Consider the following 24,264-nt stretch of genomic DNA (forward strand, 5'->3'; position numbering starts at 1 on the left):
CACCTGAGTGCACGGACGCCTTAGCTACACAGGTTTCATACAGTCCGGACGGTCGGTCTAGTATCAGGATTTTGGTTGAGTTAATGTATGATTGAATGCATGTGGTATGAATAAATTGATATGTTTGATATGTATGAACTGTATGTTTGACTTGAATTAAATTCAATAAGCTTACCCTTGCATTTCCATTGTGTTGTCTGTATATGTATATCCGTCTTGTCAAATGCAATGATCATCCGTGTGGATGTGAGCAGAGGGAGATGCTTCTCTGGAGCAAACGCTTGAAGAAGGATTCCTTGCTGAAGAAAATCTGGTAGAAGTTGTAGTGAAGGCGGAACAGTGAGCGTTCGGTTCTAGTTAGTGTATTTAGAGTAGCGAGCGGCTGTGAGCGAGCGCTCTTTTGATTGTAAATAGTTGGACGTGCGGTTATTATTTTGTATACCGTTCGTCCTTACCATTTTGTAAACGCTCGTTAATTTCTATATAACAGGCCGTTCGGCCATTTGTTTAATCTGTTTCCTTTACTTTTAAAACTGTTTTGGATTATTGATACGTGTAATTATTCTAAGTATATAGTTGATGACTGTATAATTTTGGGATGTTACATTATTGGTATCAGAGCAGTTTTGTTCTCTTAAGAACGCTGTAGGTTATGAGTGCATTGCGTTTTTGCTGTGTGCTTATTGTGCGTTTAATGAGTTACTGTTTTAACTATTAGACATTACTAACGTTCGTTTTCTCTGGTCCAGAAAATGATGGCACCTAGACTCCCTCCTCCCCCGCAGCCTAACGAGCCTGATACTTCCAACAGCGCTAGGTTGTTGGAGACTGTAATTGATAGACTACAGCAGCAAAATACTACTTTAATGGAGCAGAATGCCACGCTGATGCAAGAGAACCAGAACGCTTTACAGAGCTTGGAGGCCGCTCGCGCCAACTCAGAGACTACACAGCGGCAGTTAATGGAAATTCTCGCTGCAACCAGGGGCACGCCAGGGGCGTCCTCTTCTACTGCTACACCACATGCTGAGTGGAGTTTGGAAAGTTTCCTTCAACACCGCCCAGCCAAGTTCAGCGGAACATGCCTTCCTGATGAGGCAAACCAATGGCTGCGTGACATGGAAAGGATTTATAATGCTAAGATGTGCCCAGATGAGAACCGCTTAGCATTCACAGAATATCTTCTGACTGGAGAAGCGAGCCACTGGTGGACGAGCGTGAGGGCCATGTTGACGGACGCTCACAGTCCTATTAATTGGGAAGTTTTCAGAAGCAAATTCTATGAAGAATATTTTCCAGATAGCGTCCGTTTCGCCAAAGAGGTGGAGTTCCTACAGTTGACACAAGGGGGGATGACCGTTTCTGAGTATACGAACAAGTTTAAGCACTTGGTTCGTTTTAATACCATGGCAACCAGTGCGGAGTGGCAGTGTAGAAAATTTGAGAATGGGCTGAGAAGTGATCTAAAGGTGTTAATCTCCAGCCTGTGTATCCGTTCATTACCGATAATGGTTGAGAGGGCAAAAGTTTTGGAGAAGAACATGGCTGAAGCCGAACAACGTAAGAAACAACAAGTCTCCAGGGGGCCGATTCTATCAAGACCAAATATGACTCAGAATAGTACTCCATACGCTCGTCCAGCCCAGTCGAGTGGTTCACAATCTATGGTAGTTACTGGACAGGCAAATCAACAAGGGCCGGTCAGATGTTTTCAGTGCGGAGGACCCCATTTCAGATCTTCATGCCCTCAATTGATTGGAGTGAAGTATTGTAATCGGTGCAGAAGAAACGGACATCTGGAGAGTGAATGTAACATGGGTGGACGCGCAGTGATGAGACCGCCGAACGCTGGAAGGACTCAGCAAGGAAGAGGTGGACGAGCCCAAGCTGTGGGGCGAGTATATGCGATTACTGGTGCAGAAGCAACGAGCTCAGGTACGCTCGTCACTGGTACCTGCTTAGTTCATGGAATTCCTTGCTGTGTGTTGTATGATTCGGGGGCAACACACTCCTTCATCTCGAAGGCGTGCGTTGATAAGTTGGGATTAACCGAGAGTGAGATGCAGTTCGACTTGGTGGTGTCAACCCCAGCGGCTGGAGAGGTTAGGACGTCTACCATGTGCGTTAGATGTTCTGTTGAAGTAGAGGGGCGTAGATACAAGGTGAACTTAATATGTTTGCCTCTCAAGGACTTAGAAGTGATTCTAGGAATGGATTGGCTGAATACCAATCGCATTCTCATAGATTGTGGGGCTAAGAAACTAATTTTTCCTGAGGAATGTGAAGAAGAGTTGGGAGTGACGCTCAGTCCAATTAAAGAAGATATAATGGAAGGCGCCAGTTGCTTCTTGATCATGACGCATGAAGACCGAGAGTTGGCGGATAAGAGTTTTGAACGTTCGTTCAATAAGTACGCTGAAGGACGAACGGTTGTGGACGAATTCCCGGACGTTTTCCCGGATGAGGTGCCTGGATTGCCTCCCGTTCGTGAAGTTGAATTTACCATAGATTTGGTAACTACTGCGGCTCCTATATCCGTTCAACCGTACAGAATGGCACCTGCTGAATTGGTTGAGCTTAAAAAGCAAATTGAAGAATTGATGGACAAAAGGTTCATTCGTCCAAGCGTGTCACCTTGGGGAGCGCCCGTGTTATTGGTGAAGAAGAAGGATGGCAGCTCTCGGCTTTGTATTGATTACCGTCAATTGAATAAGTTGACCATCAAGAATAAATACCCACTGCCTCGCATTGACGATCTACTTGACCAATTGCATGGAGCGAGCGTTTTCTCTAAGATAGACTTGAGATCAGGCTACCACCAGATTCGGGTCAAGGAAGGAGACATCCAGAAGACAACCTTCCGTTCACGTTATGGACATTATGAGTACGTGGTCATGCCGTTCGGTGTGACGAACGCTCCAACAGTCTTCATGGACTATATGAACCGCATCTTCAGGACGTATTTGGACAAGTTCGTGGTGGTGTTTATTGATGATATTCTCATCTACTCCAAGAGTTGTGAAGAGCATGAGGAACACTTAAGGGTGGTACTTGGAGTGTTGAGAGAAAAGGAGCTGTACGCTAAGTTATCTAAATGTGAATTCTGGATGAAGGAAGTGCAGTTCTTGGGTCACGTTGTATCCGCGGGTGGAATTTCAGTTGATCCGGCTAAGGTACGAGCGGTCTTGGAATGGGAGAGTCCGCGCTCGGTTACAGAAGTTAGAAGCTTTGTAGGGCTCGCGGGCTACTATAGGCGTTTTATAGAAGGATTTTCTAAGATAGTAGCACCGTTAACCCAGCTGACCAGGAAGGATCACCCGTTCGCTTGGACCGATAGGTGTGAATCCAGCTTCCAAGAGTTGAAGCAGAAGCTGACGAGCGCTCCAGTATTAGTAATTCCGGACACCGCCAAACCTTTCGAAGTGTACTGTGACGCATCTCACCAAGGTTTGGGGTGCGTTCTTATGCAAGAGAAACGAGCAGTGGCGTATGCCTCACGACAGTTGAAAATACATGAGAAGAATTATCCAACGCATGACCTAGAGCTGGCAGCGGTCGTCTTTGCTCTAAAGATTTGGAGGCACTATTTGTATGGATCCGTTTTCCAAGTCTTTAGTGATCATAAGAGCCTCAAGTACCTCTTTGATCAAAAGGAGTTGAATATGAGACAGCGGAGGTGGCTTGAATTCCTAAAGGATTATGAGTTCGAGTTGCTTTATCACCCTGGTAAAGCGAACGTTGTGGCGGATGCTCTAAGTAGGAAGGCGGTTCATGTCTCGGTAATGATGGTTAAAGAGTTAAGTTTGGTGGAGAGTTTTCGAGACCTAAGGTTGCAGTTCGAGTTGGAGCCAAACAGTATTAAATGCTGCACCTTGAGGATAACAAGTGATGTGTTCGACCGAATCTGGATGAAGCAACGAGAGGATGAAGAATTGGTGAAGATTTTAAACGCGCTCGGTACGGATCAAGCCAAACATTTCAACACTGGGACGGACGACATGTTACGTTACATGGGTCGGACGTGTATTCCTAATGATGGCGAGCTGAAGAGGATTATCTTGGAGGAAGGACATCATAGTCGTCTTAGCATACACCCTGGTATGACTAAGATGTATCAAGACCTTCGACGTTCGTTCTGGTGGCCAGGAATGAAGAGTGATGTCGCACGTTTTGTGGCATCATGTTTAACCTGTCAACGTGCCAAAGCGGAGTATCAAAGACCGGGCGACTTACTACAACCTTTGGAGATTCCCGAATGGAAGTGGGACAACATTTCAATGGACTTCGTGACTCACTTGCCTCGCACAGTCAAGAATCACGATTCTCTTTGGGTAATAGTGGATCATCTAACAAAGAGTGCTCACTTCCTAGCTGTCAACTTGAAGATGTCCATGACCAACTTGGCCAAGCTCTACATCAAAGAGATCGTTCGTCTACATGGAGTGCCGTCCAGCATCATCTCTGACCGAGACACAAGATTCACCTCTCAGTTTTGGCAGTCGTTGCAGAGCGAGCTAGGCAGCAAACTCCAAATGAGTTCAGCGTACCATCCTCAGACGGACGGTCAATCCGAGAGAACAATCCAGACGCTCGAGGACTTGTTGAGGACGTGCGTACTCGATCACATGGGCGTTTGGGATGATGTACTGCCGTTAATAAAGTTCACCTACAACAACAGCTTCCAGTCCAGCATTAGAATGGCTCCTTTCGAAGCACTATACGGACGCAAATGTCGCACGCCACTTTGTTGGTTTCAAGAAGGAGAACACATATTGACTGGACCAGAGCTCGTTCAACAAACAACTGATAAGGTGAAATTGATACAAGAGAGATTGAGAACGTCCAGAAGCAGGCAGAAGTCATACGCCGACAGGAGGAGACGACCACTAGAGTTCAAAGCTGGCGAGCATGTTTTTCTCAGGATGAATCCAACTACTGGAGTAGGAAGAGCGTTGAGATCGAAGAAGTTGTCTCCTAAGTTCGTGGGGCCGTACCAGATCACAAGGAAGATTGGACCTGTTGCATACGAGCTAGCCCTACCTCCACAATTGTCCAACCTTCATCCGGTATTTCACGTGTCTCAACTCCGGAAGTACGTAGCTGATCCCTCACACATATTGGAGCTAGAGAACGTTCGTCTTCGACAAGACCGAACGCTAGAAATGAAGCCGATTCGCATTGAAGACGAACGCTCTAAATTATACAAGGGGAAGGACGTTCGACTGGTGAAAGTGTTGTGGGACGACAAGACTGGCGACTCTACGTGGGAAGTTGAAGATGCCATGAAGGACTTATACCCTTATTTATTCCCTGGTAAGTCTTCAATTTTCGAGGACGAAAATTTTTGTAGTTAGGGGGATTGTCACGTCCCATTAAATCCACTGCTGAATCACCACTCTGCTTCCATTAACGCCGGGACACGTGTTCAGTGCCATTAATGACACGCACGTACTCACTTGCATGCGCCAGGCCATGTGTCCTGAGTATTTGGAAATTTACCAACGAGCCGTGCATGTGCGCCACTTGTCAAAGTGGAAGTTTCTGAAACCAGTAGTGGAACGCAGGTGTCGTGTAGAGGGACGCTCATCCGTCTGACAGTGGGAATTTGAACAAAAGTGACTTTTCTGGAAAATCTCCCACTCTCTCTCACGCGCACCTTCTTTCCTTCCAAACTCAGAATCTCCATTTCTCCTCCTTCTCTCTAGAGCTCTTCTCCTTCTCTCTACCATAACTCACGTCCTCCTTCTCCGATCCAATTTCAGAAACCGTAGAGGAGATCCAGACGTCCTGAGCTTTCCATCGAACCGAACCACTTCCAGTTCTGGTAAGTTCTTTTGGACGATTCGTTTCTGGAATCTCTGCAAACTTTGATTCAACTGCATGCATGGACATGAACTCAGTTCTTTCGTCTTCTTTTTGTAACTTTTAGTGGAAGAGTTTAAGTGGAACGTTGAGAATAGAAAGTCACTTTGGACAAGTGGAAACCACTCATCTTAGAACGCGCACTACAAATCCGGGTAAGGGAAGCTTATTAGATTTAATTCATGTAATCTCTGTACTGCATGTGCGTGTGTGAAGTTTGAAATATGATTATGATTCTGAGATGATATATGAAAAGTGATGTATGTATGTACTGAGAATTTTATGCTTGTGTATATGAATGATCTATAAAGTTGTATGTTGTATGATTTTGGTATTGGATGATTGGATATGATTTTTAATTCAAAGTTTGAGAAGTATAAGATATGTTATGATATGATTAAATGAATGTAAGTATACTGGAAAATATGGTTACTGTATGTGGAATGTAAATATGAAAATCACATGAAAATGAACGTTCGTCATCGTACGGTCATATACCGTTCGGTTTTTCTGAAAAATGTCTTAGAGCGAGCGTCTCCCTTTGAAATGCTATTTGAGCGTTCGTCCGAATAGCGCTTGGTTTATACCGAGCGTTCGTCTTAAGTAGCGCTCGGTCTTACACTGAGCGTTCGTCCTTAATAGCGCTCGGTCTTGAAACGAGCGTTCGTTCTTAATAGCGCTCGGTATTGAAATGAGCGTTCGACCTAAGTGGCGCTCGGTCTCAGACCGAACGCTCGTCCATTTCCGTAAATTAAAATGAGCGAGGATAGCGCTCGTCCTGAATTCACATAAGCGTTCGTCCTAAATTTAAATAGCGTTCGTCCAATTTATTTAGTGACGTTCGTCCAAGTCTTCGGTGACGTTCGTCCAATAATTTATTAAACGCCTACTTTCGAGCTCGGTCATTGACTGGCTGTCATCCCCTGAATTAAATTGTGTTCGTTAAATTTATTCAACCAAGTTATGAGGTATCTATCCATTGGATTATTTCTAGAGTCATTTGAACTTAAACTATTCTAAGTACTTTTCGATCGTAATAGGGTTGATTCATTTAACTAATTCAAAGAAGTCTTTTTCGGTCTTGCCCTCGACGTTCGTCCTCGTTATGAATAGGAGTGAACGTTCGTCATTTTGAGAGAGTGGAATATAGAATGAAAATGTATTTAAGAGGATGAATTAAGATGTGCGAACACCCTGAGAAGTGAAATTGTGATTGAAGATTTTGAACGAGCGTTCCAGGGTGGAACGACTCTTGACTGGATATTGATATTTGTAGTATGAACGTGGTAAGCTTAGATGGTGATCCATCCTGATATTCCGTGAGTGCTCGTTCTCAAGTAGAGAGGAGTATGTCATACGTGGGAATGGCAGGAGGTATAGTCCATAACTGTAACTTGGACAAAAATACTAACCTCAGGTGGCTACTGATGAGCATTCCAGTTACCCCACCTGAGTGCACGGACGCCTTAGCTACACAAGTTTCATACAGTCCGGACGGTCGGTCTAGTATCAGGATTTTGGTTGAGTTAATGTATGATTGAATGCATGTGGTATGAATAAATTGATATGTTTGATATGTATGAACTGTATGTTTGACTTGAATTAAATTCAATAAGCTTACCCTTGCATTTTCATTGTGTTGTCTGTATATGTATATCCGTCTTGTCAAATGCAATGATCATCCGTGTGGATGTGAGCAGAGGGAGATGCTTCTCTGGAGCAAACGCTTGAAGAAGGATTCCTTGCTGAAGAAAATCTGGTAGAAGTTGTAGTGAAGGCGGAACAGTGAGCGTTCGGTTCTAGTTAGTGTATTTAGAGTAGCGAGCGGCTGTGAGCGAGCGCTCTTTTGATTGTAAATAGTTGGACGTGTGGTTATTATTTTGTATACCGTTCGTCCTTACCATTTTGTAAACGCTCGTTAATTTCTATATAACAGGCCGTTCGGCCATTTGTTTAATCTGTTTCCTTTACTTTTAAAACTGTTTTGGATTATTGATACGTGTAATTATTCTAAGTATATAGTTGATGACTGTATAATTTTGGGATGTTACAGTAAATATTATGATTGTAGTGCTCATTTAATACTAATTTATATTATGAATGTGAAATTGATTTGTATTTAATATTATGGAAACTGATTTTAGTACTATTAATTGGTTTTGATCATATTGGTCTTTATTTTTTCAATTATAGTTTTTATTTTTCAAAATTATTATCATAAGTGAACCTACACAATAAAAATATAAAGGATTAAATATGTTTTTAGTTCTTAAACTATCAAACGAATTTGTTTTTAATCCCTAAAAACCAATAACATTAAAAATTAGATGAGATGGCTAATGGTGGTGTGAAACGTCATTTTTTTCTAACACTCTCCCTCTATTTTGTCACTCCTAATCGATTTGATGAGTCTTCTCCTGACTCAGTCCAGTCCAATTCGGCGTCGCAAGAGAGAAATCGGCCATCCTCAGTGGCACCACGACGCCTTCCACGACGTCCGCAAAGATTGGGAGAAATTGTCGCGGAGTTGGTGGAGGTGGGAGAGCACGAAGTGGTTCTCCTGGCGGTTAAATTGGAGGAAGAGGTCGTAGGCGTGGTCGCACTGGGCTTGGGAAAGTGGCGGCCCATCGAGGGGGAGGACGGAGAGGAGGCGGGAGAGTGACGTGTATAGGTCGCACGCGCGGAGGGTGGTGAGGAGGAGGCGGAGACTGAAGTCAGAGGTGGTTTCGCTGTGGTCGAAGTAGGTGGAGACGAGACGCGTGAGTTTGCTGGTAGGTTTGAACTTGGCGAAGGCTTCACGAACACCGTTGGAGTCAGGTTGGAGGAGGTGAGATAGGACATAGCGGTGGTGTGAGTCCTCGTCGCTGGGGTGGTGGACCGACGAAGGGGATTGGATGATGGAGTGGATCTCGTTGTAGGAGGGGGCCTGCACGACTCAGAGGAATTCAATTTAAAACAAAGGTACCTCTCTTCCAAACTCAGTCTGCAAGTTGTGGTAAGCTTTAGCAAGTGCCATATACAATAAAACAAAAGAAAGTGGCAAAGAAAAAGAAAGGACCACACAATTACCTCTCTTGCTTTTCCTGCAGGAACCATGTGCTTTCTCAAGTGCTATCAGTTCAGGCTGCCCAACCTATAGTGAAAATTATATTTTAAATTATTAATGTTCATATCTAGCAGTTTGTACATGATGGCCTGTACAAAGAAACAGACAATAACATGAGAAAAGATGTCCAAATGTAGAATATGCTTCAACAACAATACAAAAATATAACAGTCTAATCGATCCATAAGATTTCTAAAGTACAGTTTGATTCTCAAACAAAGCCGGCTGGTCTTAATTTACAAGGGTATTTAAGTTCATCTAAACAAAAGCTCAATGTTTCTTCCTCTCTCGGCCTTCCTAGGTTGGGAATCCAATCTTGACTATTTTTTCTCCAGTATAAAAATATGGACATGGTCAAACTTTCATCAGTTGTTATGTGGTTCGAAACCTTTAACTTTGGATCTAGTTGTATAAATTTCTCCATACACAGTACTTAAAGATAAGTTAAAATAAGTTTATGAATAAGTTAAAATTAGGCTTTTCAAAAAGTTAAAATGAGAAAACTTCTCAAAATTAACTTATAAATTAGCTAATTGTAGGAAAGCTCATTTTACATTTTTATCTTCTTCCTATTTGCATCTCTTGCAAATGTTTGCGAAGTTGAACCAAACTAATCTTTTAGAATATGCATTTCAAGAAAGCAATAGGATCTCCTCCAATGACCATGCTCTGCATTTCAATATTCCACAACTTAGACCTATGCTAAAATTATCCAATTTCAGACCAGAACATCGCTAATTAGAACTCTACTAATCCACTTAACTCAACCTTCCCAAACAAGCAAACTCCACAGAGTCACTGTTAAACAATAACCACCACGATAAAGCTTGGGAGCTGCAATTTCAGTTTTGATAAAATTCAATCAGCAAGAAAATAGGGATAATGAAGCAACAATTAGCCTAAATACAAAGCTATTTTTGAGAAACTGTTCCAATCAATGCTCGTCAATGTTGTATCTGTAACCTTCGTCTCTGTTGAAACCAATCAGAACCACGTTCACTTCAAGCGGAACTTGAAATGGAACCTACGCAAACCACAAACTCGTGCATTACGAATCAACTAATTGGACGTTGACGTTGATTTTCATTTGACGAAAAAAGAAAATGACCTCGGCGCGAAAATGTAGCATGCGACAAACGTCGGATCGGACATTCCGTGGTGCCACTGAGGGTGGCTGGTTTCTCTCTTGAAGGCTTGCGGCGCCGAATTGGACTAAGTCGGAGAAGACTCAACAAAGCGAGTAGGAGTGAGAAAATGAAGGGAGAGTGTTAGAAAAAAAATGACATCTTAGTGTAGAATTAAAAATAAATTTATAGTTCAGATATTAAAAACATATTTAATCTAAATTTGGTATGGTTTGAATCCGTGTAGAATGGAAACACATATTTCTAACCTAAATTGGCAGCGTTGGATAGATTTAATTGGTATATGTAAGATTCCCAATTTGCATTTATGACAATTTTGGAGCAAAATTAAATTCTTTTTAGGAAAAGTTATTATTATTGGCCTCACGAAACACCCTGCATGTACCAAAATTATTGGCCTCACATTTAAAAAATATATATAACGAAAGTTATTTGTAATAACTAAATATAATAATATTAGAGATGACACAGAAAGGTTAAATTTGAATTTCACAATATATTTTTATCATATTATACAATGAAAATGAAATTTTTGTTACATTTTATTTGGGTTAAATATGTTTTTAATCCGTATACTATCAAGTGTTTTTGATTTCGTCTCTCTTTCAAAGTAAGGTACATTTTAGTCCTCCTTCTTGAGGAAACTTTGATTTTAGTCCTCCAAAACTATGTATTTAACGGTGTTAGTTTTGGAGGACTAAAATCAAAGTTTCCTTAAAAAGAAGGACTAAAATGTACCTTACTTTGAAAGAGGGCCGAAACTCAAAAATGCTTGATAGTATAGGGATTAAAAACATATTTAACTCCATTTTATTTTGATTCTTATTGAAGAACGAATATATCTTGAATTATACTCGTTCCGTTATTATCTCAAATATTAATCAAATAATTGTTTACAAAATAATAAAAACCACAATAAAAAAATATAATAATACTAATTATTCAATATAAAAGGACACACATGTTCTATCTAATATTAAATATCAATATATAAATTAAATCCATAATATCAATAATTTATCAACTAAATCCATGATTAATATGATAAAATTAAATCCTAAACAACTAAATTTCATTTAATCATAATATATTATACATTTAAAAAATATTTTTAATAAAAGTAACTTAAGTGCACTAAATTTGTTAAAAGTCATAAATAGAAAATATTTTTTTATTTCCTTAAAAAATTAATCCATAGGTAAGAAAAACGTGAGTAACACTATCATAATTTATAATATTGAAGAAACAAAATGGAATAGTAATAAAATAGGTAAGGAATAAAAATAAGAACGAGAACACATATTATTGTATATGTGTCCAAATACTTAATTTATATTTTAAGTCTTCATTTTTAAAATAAAAAAATAAAATTACAAAGTAGAATAAAACTATTAGTTAATTTATAAATATTATACAAATTAATTAACATGTTATGAGTTTTAACTATTTTATCATTTATTAAAAATATATAACTAATATTAATTTTAACTATTTAATATTTTAAAAATTATTTTTCTCTAATGCACCATATAATATTGGAGAGTGAAAGAGTAAACAAGTGATAAATTACATTGAGATGATACATTTTGATTAAACGATAAAAATTAAAATAAATAAAAGATTTTTATCACATAGTTTCAAATACATTATGCTTTTTTCTGGTGTTAATACTTTTATTCAAGAATTATTGCATATTTAAATTGAAAATAGTATAAACTACTTTATATTTTCAATGTTAAGTTTATCTTCTTAACCTCTTCTATTTTTAGCCCTTAATTTTTTGAGAAAAGTTAACCTTTACCTATTCTACATGAAAGTTATTGTTATTTTGTGTATTTTATGATTCAATGATGTAAGTTCTTGAAACTTTCTTTCGAAACAAAGGGATTTTATAACTCACAACTTACACGTATTTCGCTTCACATAATAATGATCATTATATTATAAGTATATATATAGAGAGAGCTATACACATGTTTTTGCATTGTCACTTTCTTCTCAATACACATTCATTGTCTTCTATTACACTCTTTTCATCTTTTTGTGTTAACTAAACTAGAAGAGAGATCATGGCTCAAAAAGTCAAGATTGGCATCAATGGTACTCCAATAACCCTAATTTTCTTTTTACAATCTTTTTGAATTTTTGTGTCAAATTTCTCAATGTGGGAATTTTTAATCATTGGTAAAGAGATGTGTACTTCATCTTTTGACAACATTAAAAACCAAAGAAAATTCTCTTGATTTTTTTTAACTTGGTAATATTTAATTATATGTAATGTTGTTCACTTGGTTGTGATAATGAAGGATTTGGAAGAATTGGTCGTTTGGTTGCTAGGGTGGCAATGCAAAGAGATGATGTTGAGCTTGTTGCTGTTAATGATCCTTTCATCTCAATTGATTATATGGTAAATGAAGTTCTTATTACTTCTAATTTTTTTGTCTACTAATGTTTAGTTTTTCATACTCTAATTATTTGTATTTTTTTAATAAAATTTATATTTAAATACTATTATAAATTTTGTCATCTCAGATACACTAACACTTCAAAATTGATCAGTTATCTATTATCATATGAATAATAGAACACATAAATCACGAGAATACACTAAATCCATCCATGTAAAGCAAACATAGGACACATTCAATTAATAATTACTAATTTGTTTGGTTTGATAATTTTAATGAAGAAAGATAGTCTTCTTTCAAATTTGATTTTTGTAGTCATGGCATTGCTTTCTAGTAATAAAAGATTGATGGGTTCTCTCCGTTAGTAATTTCAAGTTCTTTCTTGCAGACTTACATGTTCAAATATGATACTGTTCATGGCCAATTCAAGAACTGTGACGTTAAGACCAAGGATGATAAAACCCTTCTCTTTGGTAGCAGCTCAGTTTCTGTGTACGGTTTCAGGTATAGATTAATTTTATTAATTAAGTAAATTAGATCAAATATGGTTTCAATTTCATTAATATATTATACAATGAACCAATTTATTTATTTATTTCTAATTAGGAACCCAGAGGAATTCCATGGGGTGAGGCTGGAGCTGATTATGTTGTTGAATCCACTGGAGTTTTCACTGATAAAGACAAGGCTTCTGCCCACTTGAAGGTTTGCAAACACTTTGTCTAGTAAAAATGAAAATCTTAAAAATAAAATTAATTTACAGATATAATTACACATCGATTTTATAAGACTAATAAATTAGACTTTAATCTATTTTTCTAACTGTTCGATCATATTCTTTGAAATTAGGGAGGTGCAAAGAAGGTTATTATCTCTGCACCAAGCAAGGATGCTCCTATGTTTGTTGTTGGAGTCAATGAAAAAGAATACAAGTCTGATATTACTGTTGTTTCTAATGCTAGTTGTACCACCAACTGTCTTGCTCCACTTGCAAAGGTAACCATTGTAATCTATTGAAGTTGCAAACAAAGACTCTCATTATGCACAAACAAGATCCAAATTAAGTGACAGTGTTCAAATATATTCAGGTTATTAATGAAAAATTTGGAATTGTTGAGGGTCTCATGAGCACTGTTCATTCCATGACTGGTAAGTGTTACAGTGCTTTGCATTGTTTTTGGTTTCATATGATTCATTATTTAACCAACTTGTCTTTCTTCATTACATAGCCACTCAAAAGACTGTTGATGGACCATCAATGAAGGATTGGAGAGGTGGTAGAGCTGCTTCCTGCAACATCATTCCTAGCAGTACAGGGGCTGCTAAGGTATCTAACATACAATGCAAGAAATGTTATATTATTTTCTTTCTATGTGTTTATATTTACTAAAATATGTTCCTCTTAGTTTCCTAATCAGTATATTCTTCTTATACTAGTTTTGTATCCACAACAATTGTTCTTGGAAATAACAATGTCCCTTTTGGAATTGTTCAGGCTGTTGCTAAGGTGCTTCCAGCCCTTAACAACAAGTTGACAGGAATGGCTTTCAGAGTTCCAACTGTAGATGTTTCAGTGGTTGACCTCACTGTTAGGCTTGAAAAAGGAGCTAGTTATGATGAGATTAAAGCTGCTGTGAAGTGAGATAAACCAAATTTTCTAGCTTTGAAACACTGTTTTTGTTTATATATGTTCAGAGGCAACATATTCAATCAGTCCTCGTCACATGTATCCATTTTTGTTCACAGGGAAGCATCTGAGGGATGTATGAAGGGAATCCTTGGTTACACAGAGGATGATGTTGTGTCTACTGATTTTATTGGTGACAACAGGTGATGCATCTAACATGATCAAGTTTTTGGCTTTTAGCTTAGAAAAATTTAGGAAAAAGGATTAACAACTAAGTGTTTGTGGCTTACGTTTAAAAGGTTGTTGTGTAATAAATCTTACTATGTTGTGATCTATATGGTGGCAGGTCAAGCATTTTTGATGCAAAGGCTGGAATTTCATTGAACAACAACTTTGTGAAACTTGTCTCTTGGTATGATAATGAATGGGGCTACAGGTAAAACACAGTTCTATATGCCTTCAAACTGTTTATCTTTTTTCTTTCAAACCACACTAAGATGTATAAAAACAACTTAAATTTTTTATGGAACAACCTTAGTATTGTTTAAACAAGAACTGCTATAAAGCTGGTTCAATAATCACATCTTTGCATTGATTCAGTCAATTCTGCATTATTTAATACAGTTCGTAAAGATAATGTTTTTAATATATCATAATTTCCATCTAAATTTTTCTTTCAGCACACGTGTTGTGGACTTGATTCGACACATGGCCTCAGTGTAATGATACAAGGAACTTGGTCCAAACCTCAACCTTTTGCAGCATTAAATAAAATGAATAATGATATCAACGACCTACGAGGAGTTTGGTTCTTCATTCGGCTGATTTTTCTATCATAAGTAGTAGGGTTTGAAATATTAATGTAACAAAAGTTCAAGTGATTGTTGTCTATCGCTTAGAACAACCTCAACTTGCCACTGATAGTTTTAATTGGTAATTTCCAAGTTAAGTTTTCTTTGTCATCAAAATTCTAGAGAAATTTTGTAGTTATTATCTATATTAGTAATATCAAAATTTTGAGAGATTTTTAGGTTCATATTTATATATCTTGCACTTTATCCTTCTCAATAAATTTATTAGCATTGTATCTTATATTCAGACTTCGTAAAATATAGTATTAAAAAGTAGAGTTTAAACTTATATATATTCTAAATTAGTCTTATCTCTAGTCGATTTAAGAATTCCAACACACTCTCCACGTCGGTATATACATCTCGAGTGTGAGACTAGACAATAATGGATGGTTCGATAGCAGGTGGAACAATATGTCTACACAAATCTCACTAGGGTAGGTTCTAATTTGGCTCTAATACCATATTAAAAAGTGAACTTTGAACGTGACTCAATCTCACAAAATTGACTTGTAAGATGAGGTTTTTACCCACTTATATACTTTAAATTGGTTTTATTTTTAGTCGATGTGAAACTTCCAACATATAAGACAACACACAAGGTTATTGGCATCCATAAATATAAGAAATTAAATTTGATGTCAATTTATAGTATTAAAATAACCCATAAAAATAAATAGCTCAGTGTTAATTAAAAGCATAACATATGGATGAGGTGAAAGAATTATAAGAAATGAATGTTGGGAAATACTTCTCTTCAAAAGAAAATAGTTTACACATTCATTGACTTGATAGTTGTTTGATAAATGTAAAAGTTTATGATATGTAGAAAATGGATAAAAGTTTACCTATTATGACTCGAAAAAATGTAAGACATGAATTTTATGTTATTTATTGATTTTGTTTTATTATTGTTGAATTTGTGATGTGTGTGATTATCAATGTGATGTATTGACTTATTGGTAGAGATGTTGACTGCGATTGAATGGATGTGGGTTTAAGTCCTAAGGGGAGAAGTTTTAAGGAGAAATTTGTATTTTTATTTATAATTTTGCTTAGAACGTGAATCTAGCAAAGATAGGCTTTAAAAAAAAGAGAGATTGCAAAATTGAAACTCTAAAGCTTTACGTGAAATATTGAGAGGTAAAAGAGAGAGAGAGTAGTGGAGAGGGAGAAACCTGTGTGAAAGTGGAAGGAGAAGAAGGGACTCCTAGCTAGGTACCAAAAGCATGAAAGGTTTGGTGTTGGCTTATCTTGTGTGTAGAGAATACCCTAGTATTGACAAAGGTATGGGAATGTAGGTATGTTCTTAATTTTCTTGAGTGGTATGGGAATGTATTTCTGCACTATGATATGGTGTATACCATGATTATTATGGGGTTCCCTTATGATGATAGGGTTATTTTAAGGGTTATGAAATTGCATATGTGTGATGATGGTTATATATAAAGAAAATGTATGATCTGCTGGTGTGATATGAGGAATGGGTTTAGGTTGTGATGTATGTTGAGGATTATAGCATATAGGTTTGGTTCATACGAATTAATAATGTAGGTGGTTTCACTACAAGAAAAAAGTGACTTACATACAGCAAAAATCCGTATATAAGACCAAAAATCCGTATATATTCTGTGTTTATATACGGATTATATACGGACAAAAATCCGTATATAATACCATCGTAGCTAAGTTTACATACGGATAAATCCGTATATAATTTATATACGGAAATTATATACGGATTTATTCGTATATAAGTTATATACGGATATGTCCGTATATAACTTATATACGGATAAATCCGTATATAATTTCCGTATATAAATTATATACGGATTTATCTGTATATAAGTTATATACGGATAAATCCGTATATAACCTATATACGGAAATTATATACGGATATATCCGTATATAATGGTTTAACAGGAGCTAAATAAATTTTCTGTATATAGCAGTTCCCCATCCACTATATACAAGCAGACCTGGACATTATAGTTAACATTCATCATTGTTACAAGCAAACCTGGATACATTGCACATTGACATATAAATTTAATAAGGTTTTCAAATACACTTAATCCACAAAGAAAACATTGTATATGAATACATAAATATTGTATAATGTACATATAACTGCAACATTTGGTAAGTTCATAAACAGATTGTAGTTGTGGTTCTAAATAAGTTCAACAGTAATGGAAATAAGTTCTATAAAATGCCTAATAATGCATGTAATCATCATTTCCATCTTGTGGTTGTTCATCTGGTGGTTGCTGGTTTGGTGGTTGCTGTTCTGGAGGTTGCTGTTCTGGTTGGACTATATTGGGTACGCCATTTTGAACTTGAGGATTTTGAAGGTTTAAAAATTGTTGTGCAGCCGCGGCTGCTGAAGCCGGAAGGAATGGCAGGAGGACGCCAATAAAGCCTTCAAGATTTTGAAGCTGCTGACCATATTGTTGTAACTGCGATTTCAGGTTAAGAATTTCTTCTGAATTTTGAGGTTGAGCAGTAGAAGATGCCTGTGTCTGTTGGATGTAACTATCAACACAGTCATCTTGGGAAGTGACATTTCCAATGCCGTATACGCGTCCCTTGTATTTTCCACCAGCAGCCTCTAACCAACATCGGTTTCTCAATCTTTCCTCCTCCGTAGGGTCTAGAGGAGATGTTGAGACACCAACAGATGCAGTCTCAGATCTAATTTCAGAAAATTTTGCAACAAATTGTTCCTGTTAAATGAATAAATATTATCATTACACATGAGGTTTAAAAAACGAAATTTTATAATGTGATAGAGTTAGTAGAAACTTACATGGGTCCGCCTAGACCTTTCGTCCACAAATTCTCCTGTTGATTGACGAATATGTGTCTGTTGAAATATTTCATCAACATGCACAGACCGACCAAGCTCTTGTGACTGCAAACAAAAGGAGTTGTTAATAAATATTTGTAAAGTTTATGATTACAAATATAAGAAAAAAAATGTACAAGTTATATACCAAACGAATAGCATGCTCATGCACGCTTATAGATCCTCCAGTGTGCAAACAACCACCCTTTTCAGATGTCCGATTCTTCTTTGCCGTTTCACACTTTTGTCTATAAAGTGGCATGTTCCACTTTTCCAAAAGAGCATTCCAAGTATCGTCCCCCAGCCAATCAGGTCTTTTTCCTAGAGTTCTAGCTTTTTTATACATCTCTGAGAGTCTATGAGATGCCTTGGTGTGAAAATTTTTTTTGACCTTTTCCTCATCTTCAGGCTTCCATGAAACCCTTCTCTGTTATATTAGAAATAATAGGTTTGAACAAGTAAACAAGTTCAAAGTATGAATTAAATGCAGGACATCAACTATTGACTTCTAACATGATTAGGAATGAAAAGTGTTTACCTTAAAACGTTCGAAGAAGACATCTCTGGTTGACTTAGGGATTGCACCCCATGTTAGCCATGGCTCATCAAACTGTTCCTTGATGGTGGCTGTGATTGCCTTGGATGCAGTTTTTGTAGGATAAAACCTAAAACAAAATTAAACTCAAACATTACAATAATATAACAATGAATTGTGTATATATTAATTGATTTATTTTTTTTTCTTACCCTCCTCCAACGGGTGTAATCATTGGACGACTATTGGAACATTCTTCCATGTTATTGGCGGCTGAACTAGAATGTGGATATGCATCCTCTATACCCGGTGATGGTGCAATATTTCTGGGAGTTGATGGGTTAGAACCAACATTGGGAGAGAGTGAAGCCTGAAGATAAGGAGGTACTTGGTATGGAGTGGGTGTCAAGCCAGGCACTTGTATTGGAGGTGGAAGAGATGTACCAACAGAGGGAGGTGAAGATGTAGGAACTTGATGTGGAGTGGGAGTGAAGGCAGGAACAACTAATGGAGGTGGAATAGATCTACCAGTAGAGGTAGAGGTAGGTGTATTTGGTTGACTGGTTGAACCAATTTCATTATTGAAACGTGTCATCAACTTGACTACGTAAGATTTCTTCCCCTTGCCCTTATCAGAATTTCCTGAAGGTGGAATAGGAGGGCCAGAAGGACCTGATGCCATATTCTTGAACATAATATATATTTGTATACAATAGAAGAAAAGAAAATTTAGAAATAGTACAATCAGAGATAAATGCAATAAAACTCTATTCTGTAACCAACTTGTGAGATAATATAATAATGTGATTGTGATAAAGGTATTTGGCAAGAATTTTTCAGCAACATAATATAATATTGTGATTGTGATGTGTGGAACTTTGTAGAACATATGAAATCACGTTAATAGTTTTTCACAGTAGTTTTCACAGATTAGTGTACACTTCACATTCATCCAGCAGCAGATATGGACAAACTCAAGTTAAGAAGACGTGCAGAATGGTAGAAAGACAATGCTTTCATTTGAACCAAAACAATTAACATTTTCTGTAAGTTATATTAACAATTTGGAATGTAGATTTCACCACTAATTTATCTTTGATAAAATGCTGATAAATTTCAAAGTGTTTAGTTTTATCATGTTAAATAGGATTATGGGCTATGCCAATAGCAAATTTATTATCACAGTAAAGTTGCATTGGTTCATCCCACTTTATTCTTAAGTATTCCAAGATGATTTTCAACAATGGTAATGTAGACTTTTCTTTGCTTTGCTTTTAATTTTTCAAATCCCCATCTTCAGCATTGGGAAATTGGTCTAAAACAGTATCTACTAATGAGATAACATCGATGGCCATGGAGGGAAAAAAAATCCTACCAGATTTCAATTAGTAATATCTTGGCCTAAGTGCAGACTTCTGTCTTAAACCATAATATTTTGAGTTATATTAGGAAGTGGCAAGGTCAATTTGAGTAGCAATCTGTTTTTAACTCATTTCAGAGTTTTAACACGTTTCAAATCACTAATTAAAGTTGCTGAAGTGATTCATTTAGAGTTTAAGACACTTATGTGGAAATTTGAGTTTCAAACCACCAAAACCAAGCCAATTTTCTGGTGCAGTGTTGAAAACTGAATCTGTTTTCATGAATGTACTTTGAAATCCAATTTTCTTGCTTTCTTAATCTGATCTACAACCTTACATTAGGATCCATTTGAGTGCCTACTTCTATTGTAAACCTTTTTTTATTGCTTTTGAGCTTTTGGCCTCTCAAATTGTGAAGTTGAAGTTAAATTTTGGTGTTCAAACTGGTGCAGATTTTTAATCTGTTTGGTGAGTGTTTTGGATGAGCAGCATTGTAATAAGTATCAAGAGGTTTGCATAGAAATTGGCTGAGTTGTTGTACACATAATCAATATCTTGCTTGATGATGGTGAGGTAAAAAGGTTTGCCAACTAATTGCCAGTAACCAGCAGCATTACATAAAACTTGTCCATGATTTGCCATAAGTTTAATAGAAGGATGAGAAGGAGTGTTAGTAGGTTTAGAACCAATCAAACCATTGTGATCGAGAAGTTCAAGAATATATTTTCTCTTATTCATGTGAATTCCAGATTTGGACCTTGTAATTTCAAGACCGAGAAAGTATCTTAAAGATCCTAGGTCTTTGATTTAAAATTTGGTATCTAAGATGTGCTTAAGATGATTAATTTCTGCCATATCATTGCTAATTAAAACAATATCATCCACCTAAACAAATAATGCAGTAATAGAAGTAGAAGCAGATTTGACAAATAAAGCTTGATCTGCAGAAGATTATTCGTAATTAAGAGAAAGAAGAGTAGCAGATAAGGTACTATGCCATTGCCAACAAAGGGGAAGTAAACTAGGAGGAGGGACAAGATGAATTGGCAAAAGCTAGGCTTTTAGATGATGACATTTTCCTGGGTAAAGTTATAGATAAACCTAGTAAATTCATGACGGGACATTGTAAAGAGGACAAGGATGTTTTTTGATGAGGCAGAGAAAGGAGTTTCAGAGCTGAACCCTGCTAGCAGGTGGCCAGTGTGGGAATCCACAAAGTCAGTTCAGCTAACATGCACACTAAGTACAACAAAATCTATCTAAGGGTAATCTAAAAATCCACTAAGTTGTCTAAAACAGTTTTTAATGTTCATCTAACACAACTAAGAAGTACTTCTTTTGGTGAAATTCAAATCAAATTTACAATGAAAAGCCAAACAATTTAAACTACTACTAAACTAAGTCAGTGAAATCTATCAATTTAAGACACTACACTAATAATGGTCTAAAAACAACTAATTAGCACAGGAAGTGTTGATCATCAATATCATCAAGACTAACGTCACAAAGTTGTGGTGATGCCAAGTTTTTCTAAATTTTATCTAAAATAGAGTGGCACTTCTAAATTACTTATAAACATTTAACAGTAGTAGAACTTGGTGGAACATCCTTCAACACCACAGAACCAGATTTGGAGCTAAGACTATCTCTTCCAGCTGCTGCCACTGAAAACAGTGGCAAGTTCTAGTAATTGTAATGCTTTTGTTTACAATTATGATTTGAAAACACACATATAACTTGAGGGATGCATTATCTTGAGGGATATTAATTTTATTTTAGATATTGGTCATGCAGAATATATTGTTTTGGTTTATCTTGAGGGATGCATTATCTTGAGGAATCATTACTCAGGCTCTTTTCTTTGCTTTGAGATATCATATAACAACATAGTATTAATTTGCCTGTTGTCATGGACAAACAATGATTGATTAGCATAATGAATAGATGAGCAGTATAGTGTGACTTAAGGAAATTTACCCTTCATCTTTTGACAAAATTATTTTCTTTTGGGCAAAAATACATGCCCTGTGGCAGCAGATTTCCAGACTCAAAGTTTTGAATTTATACCACTCCACCCAATTCTACCCACATGATCAGGAAATGAATTATATCTTAGTTAGGAAATGAATTATATCTTATTTTAACTTATGCTTCGGCAAGGTTGAGGACATTGTTAGTATACATTTTGCGTGTTAGTGGTCTATTGTTAAGAATATTTGTTCATGTCATCTTTGGTATTCTATATGATCTACGAAGCATAAATTTTGCTAATATTTTTGTGTGGTTATTGTGTCATTGTTGTCTCTGTTTGTGTTCCAACCTCGTCACATTCAACAACTTGAACTTCATCTCTGGCTTAATATTATTTTGCTTAAATTTTTTATTAGTTTCTCCATCATCCTCTATATATTCTTAATCACTGAAATCTTTTACCTTTGTCATTGTTGGACTGCTTTATTATTAGTAAATTTATTGATTATTGGGAAGTTATTTGAGACATTGGATTCGGCATATTGATAGTAAGTTATTTTTCTTGTTATATGTGGTTATTTGACTTCAAATTGTTATGACAGGTTTCTTACTGCTAACATGTAACCTTATTTCATGTAATGAAATCATACAATACTTCCCTATATACCCAACACAAATTCAACAGGATTTCGAAACCTAATTAATCAAACAAACAATGATTAAAAACTCAGAACACAAGACAGTAAAGGATAACGATGAACAACATGTGAATTGAAGACAACTAATAACAGCCATACAGATCAACACAACACTGAATCAAACAAAGACAGAATTGTAATAGTCCAAAGGAACTCACTCACCTTTGCTTCCTTCACTAAGGGCCTTCGTAACTCCAAATAGTATATGTCTTCGTCCTTAATACGAGTAACAATCTTCTTAAACCGCCACACAGTACCCTCAATGGATGCTTCCTAACACTCCAACCACAGCTTGGGAGCCGAACCACAAATATGTAAAAAAAAAAACCAGATTAGGGTTCGACATTTTCACTATTTAAGGATTTCATCAATTGCTCAAAATTAGGATTTAATTACCAGATGAAAGTATTGTTTCCAACACCGAACCGAACAGAACAATGACGCCCAACAACAGTGTTTGATGAAGGAGACAGCTCGAGAGAGAGGATGAAGAACCAGAGCGCGATGGACAACGAAAGTGGAAAGGGCTCGAGACAGGGACAACCACAGCTCCAGGCTTCGACAAAGAAAGCAATCAATAAAACAAGCTCAAAGCTTCCAACTCGCGATGGTCAAAAGATCAAAATGCTACTGCCACACTGCAACTCAGCTGCGACAGCTCAATGAAGAAAAGCAATCTCGTGATTGGGTGAATCGAAGGACAAGCAAGAGGGAGCATTTTAGGTTTTCTAGAGAAAGAGCTTTGTCGAGAAAGAAAGGGGAAACATTTCGAGAGAGAGCACATAGCATTTTAGGCAGACTTTCAATTTTTTAATTTTTTTTTCCTTATATCCGTATGTATTATCAGCCGGTAAGATTTTAACCATTTTACATACGGATTTTATATACGGCAATTCCGTATGTAAATATTTTGGTCATTATATACGGAATTTTCCGTATGTAGCTTATCCGTATATCACATCCGTATATAATAAATATATTATATACGGATCTGAATCCGTATATATTGATCCGCAGATAACTGGCTAATTTCTTGTAGTGTTTTTGTATAATTAATGAATGTTGAGATGTTTGGGTGTCTAATATCTAGGTATTTTTATTGGATTTTGTATGATTCATGTGGCATGATATAAGTATCTAGGTATTTTCCATGTATCCAGGATGCTTGAATGTGTGTATGAGGTGTTAATCTGGTTTTCTTGAAGTTTAGAGATGTTGTATACATTGTATAAGTCTTTTGAATCTTTCTTGTGTGGTTTGATTTTAGGAATAAATATCTTGAGTAATAATTGATTATCTGCGAGTCATTTTATGAGTTTGGTTTTTGAAATAATTGATTATCTTGAGTGATAATCGATTATCTTCGCGTAGCTTGAAATTTGGAAGTTTTAGATTGTAAACCTTACTGGAATAATTGATTATCATTGACGATAATCAATTATCCTAGTGTGTTTTATGGAAAATTGGGTTTTGAAGAAGAATGGACAAGGGCCAAGCTGGTTGGACTACAAGATGTGTTGTTTAGCATGGAAAGTGAGTTAAATGCTACGATTGGAGTTGGATTTGACTCTTGATTAATGCTGGAGCATGGAAAAGCGATGGATTGTACAAAGATGTGTGATTGACCATTGAGCATGAGAGGTGAATGACGTGTTTGCTTGTTGTACCTAATAAATTTTAAGTTGGTATTATCTACTGTATGATAGGGGATAAGGGCTATCTGTGCAAAAAGAGAGTGATGCTCTAATGTTACACCTTATTTGTGTGGGAGAATGATGTTTTGTATGGTTTTTGGCTCGTTGCTGAGTATAGTAGTCGGTGCACGATGTGCCAATGTTTTTACTCA

General features: G+C 36.7%; 2 protein-coding genes and 1 pseudogene across 2 annotated transcripts; 2 read left to right on the forward strand and 1 right to left on the reverse strand.

The window, feature by feature from the left end:
- The first annotated feature begins 4,697 nt into the window (after positions 1-4,697).
- Positions 4,698-7,651, forward strand: LOC128193702 (uncharacterized). The gene is made up of 2 exons (XM_052867782.1): positions 4,698-5,313; positions 7,563-7,651. The coding sequence occupies exons 1-2, from the start codon at positions 4,698-4,700 to the stop codon at positions 7,649-7,651; spliced, it is 705 nt and encodes a 234-aa protein (XP_052723742.1).
- A 4,531-nt stretch (positions 7,652-12,182) lies between these two features.
- Positions 12,183-14,906, forward strand: LOC108344654 (glyceraldehyde-3-phosphate dehydrogenase, cytosolic-like; annotated as a pseudogene).
- Positions 14,907-17,221: 2,315 nt separating this feature from the next.
- LOC128193703 (uncharacterized) lies at positions 17,222-22,747 on the reverse strand. Its single transcript, XM_052867784.1, has 6 exons — positions 22,581-22,747; positions 18,601-19,073; positions 18,392-18,518; positions 18,002-18,280; positions 17,815-17,919; positions 17,222-17,731 (listed from the first exon to the last, which is right to left on the reverse strand). The coding sequence occupies exons 2-6, from the start codon at positions 19,068-19,070 to the stop codon at positions 17,222-17,224; spliced, it is 1,491 nt and encodes a 496-aa protein (XP_052723744.1). The 5' UTR covers positions 19,071-19,073; positions 22,581-22,747.
- Positions 22,748-24,264: the final 1,517 nt, after the last annotated feature.

Source organism: Vigna angularis, chromosome 8, assembly GCF_016808095.1.
Source record: "Vigna angularis cultivar LongXiaoDou No.4 chromosome 8, ASM1680809v1, whole genome shotgun sequence".
Taxonomy (NCBI): Eukaryota; Viridiplantae; Streptophyta; class Magnoliopsida; order Fabales; family Fabaceae; genus Vigna; species Vigna angularis.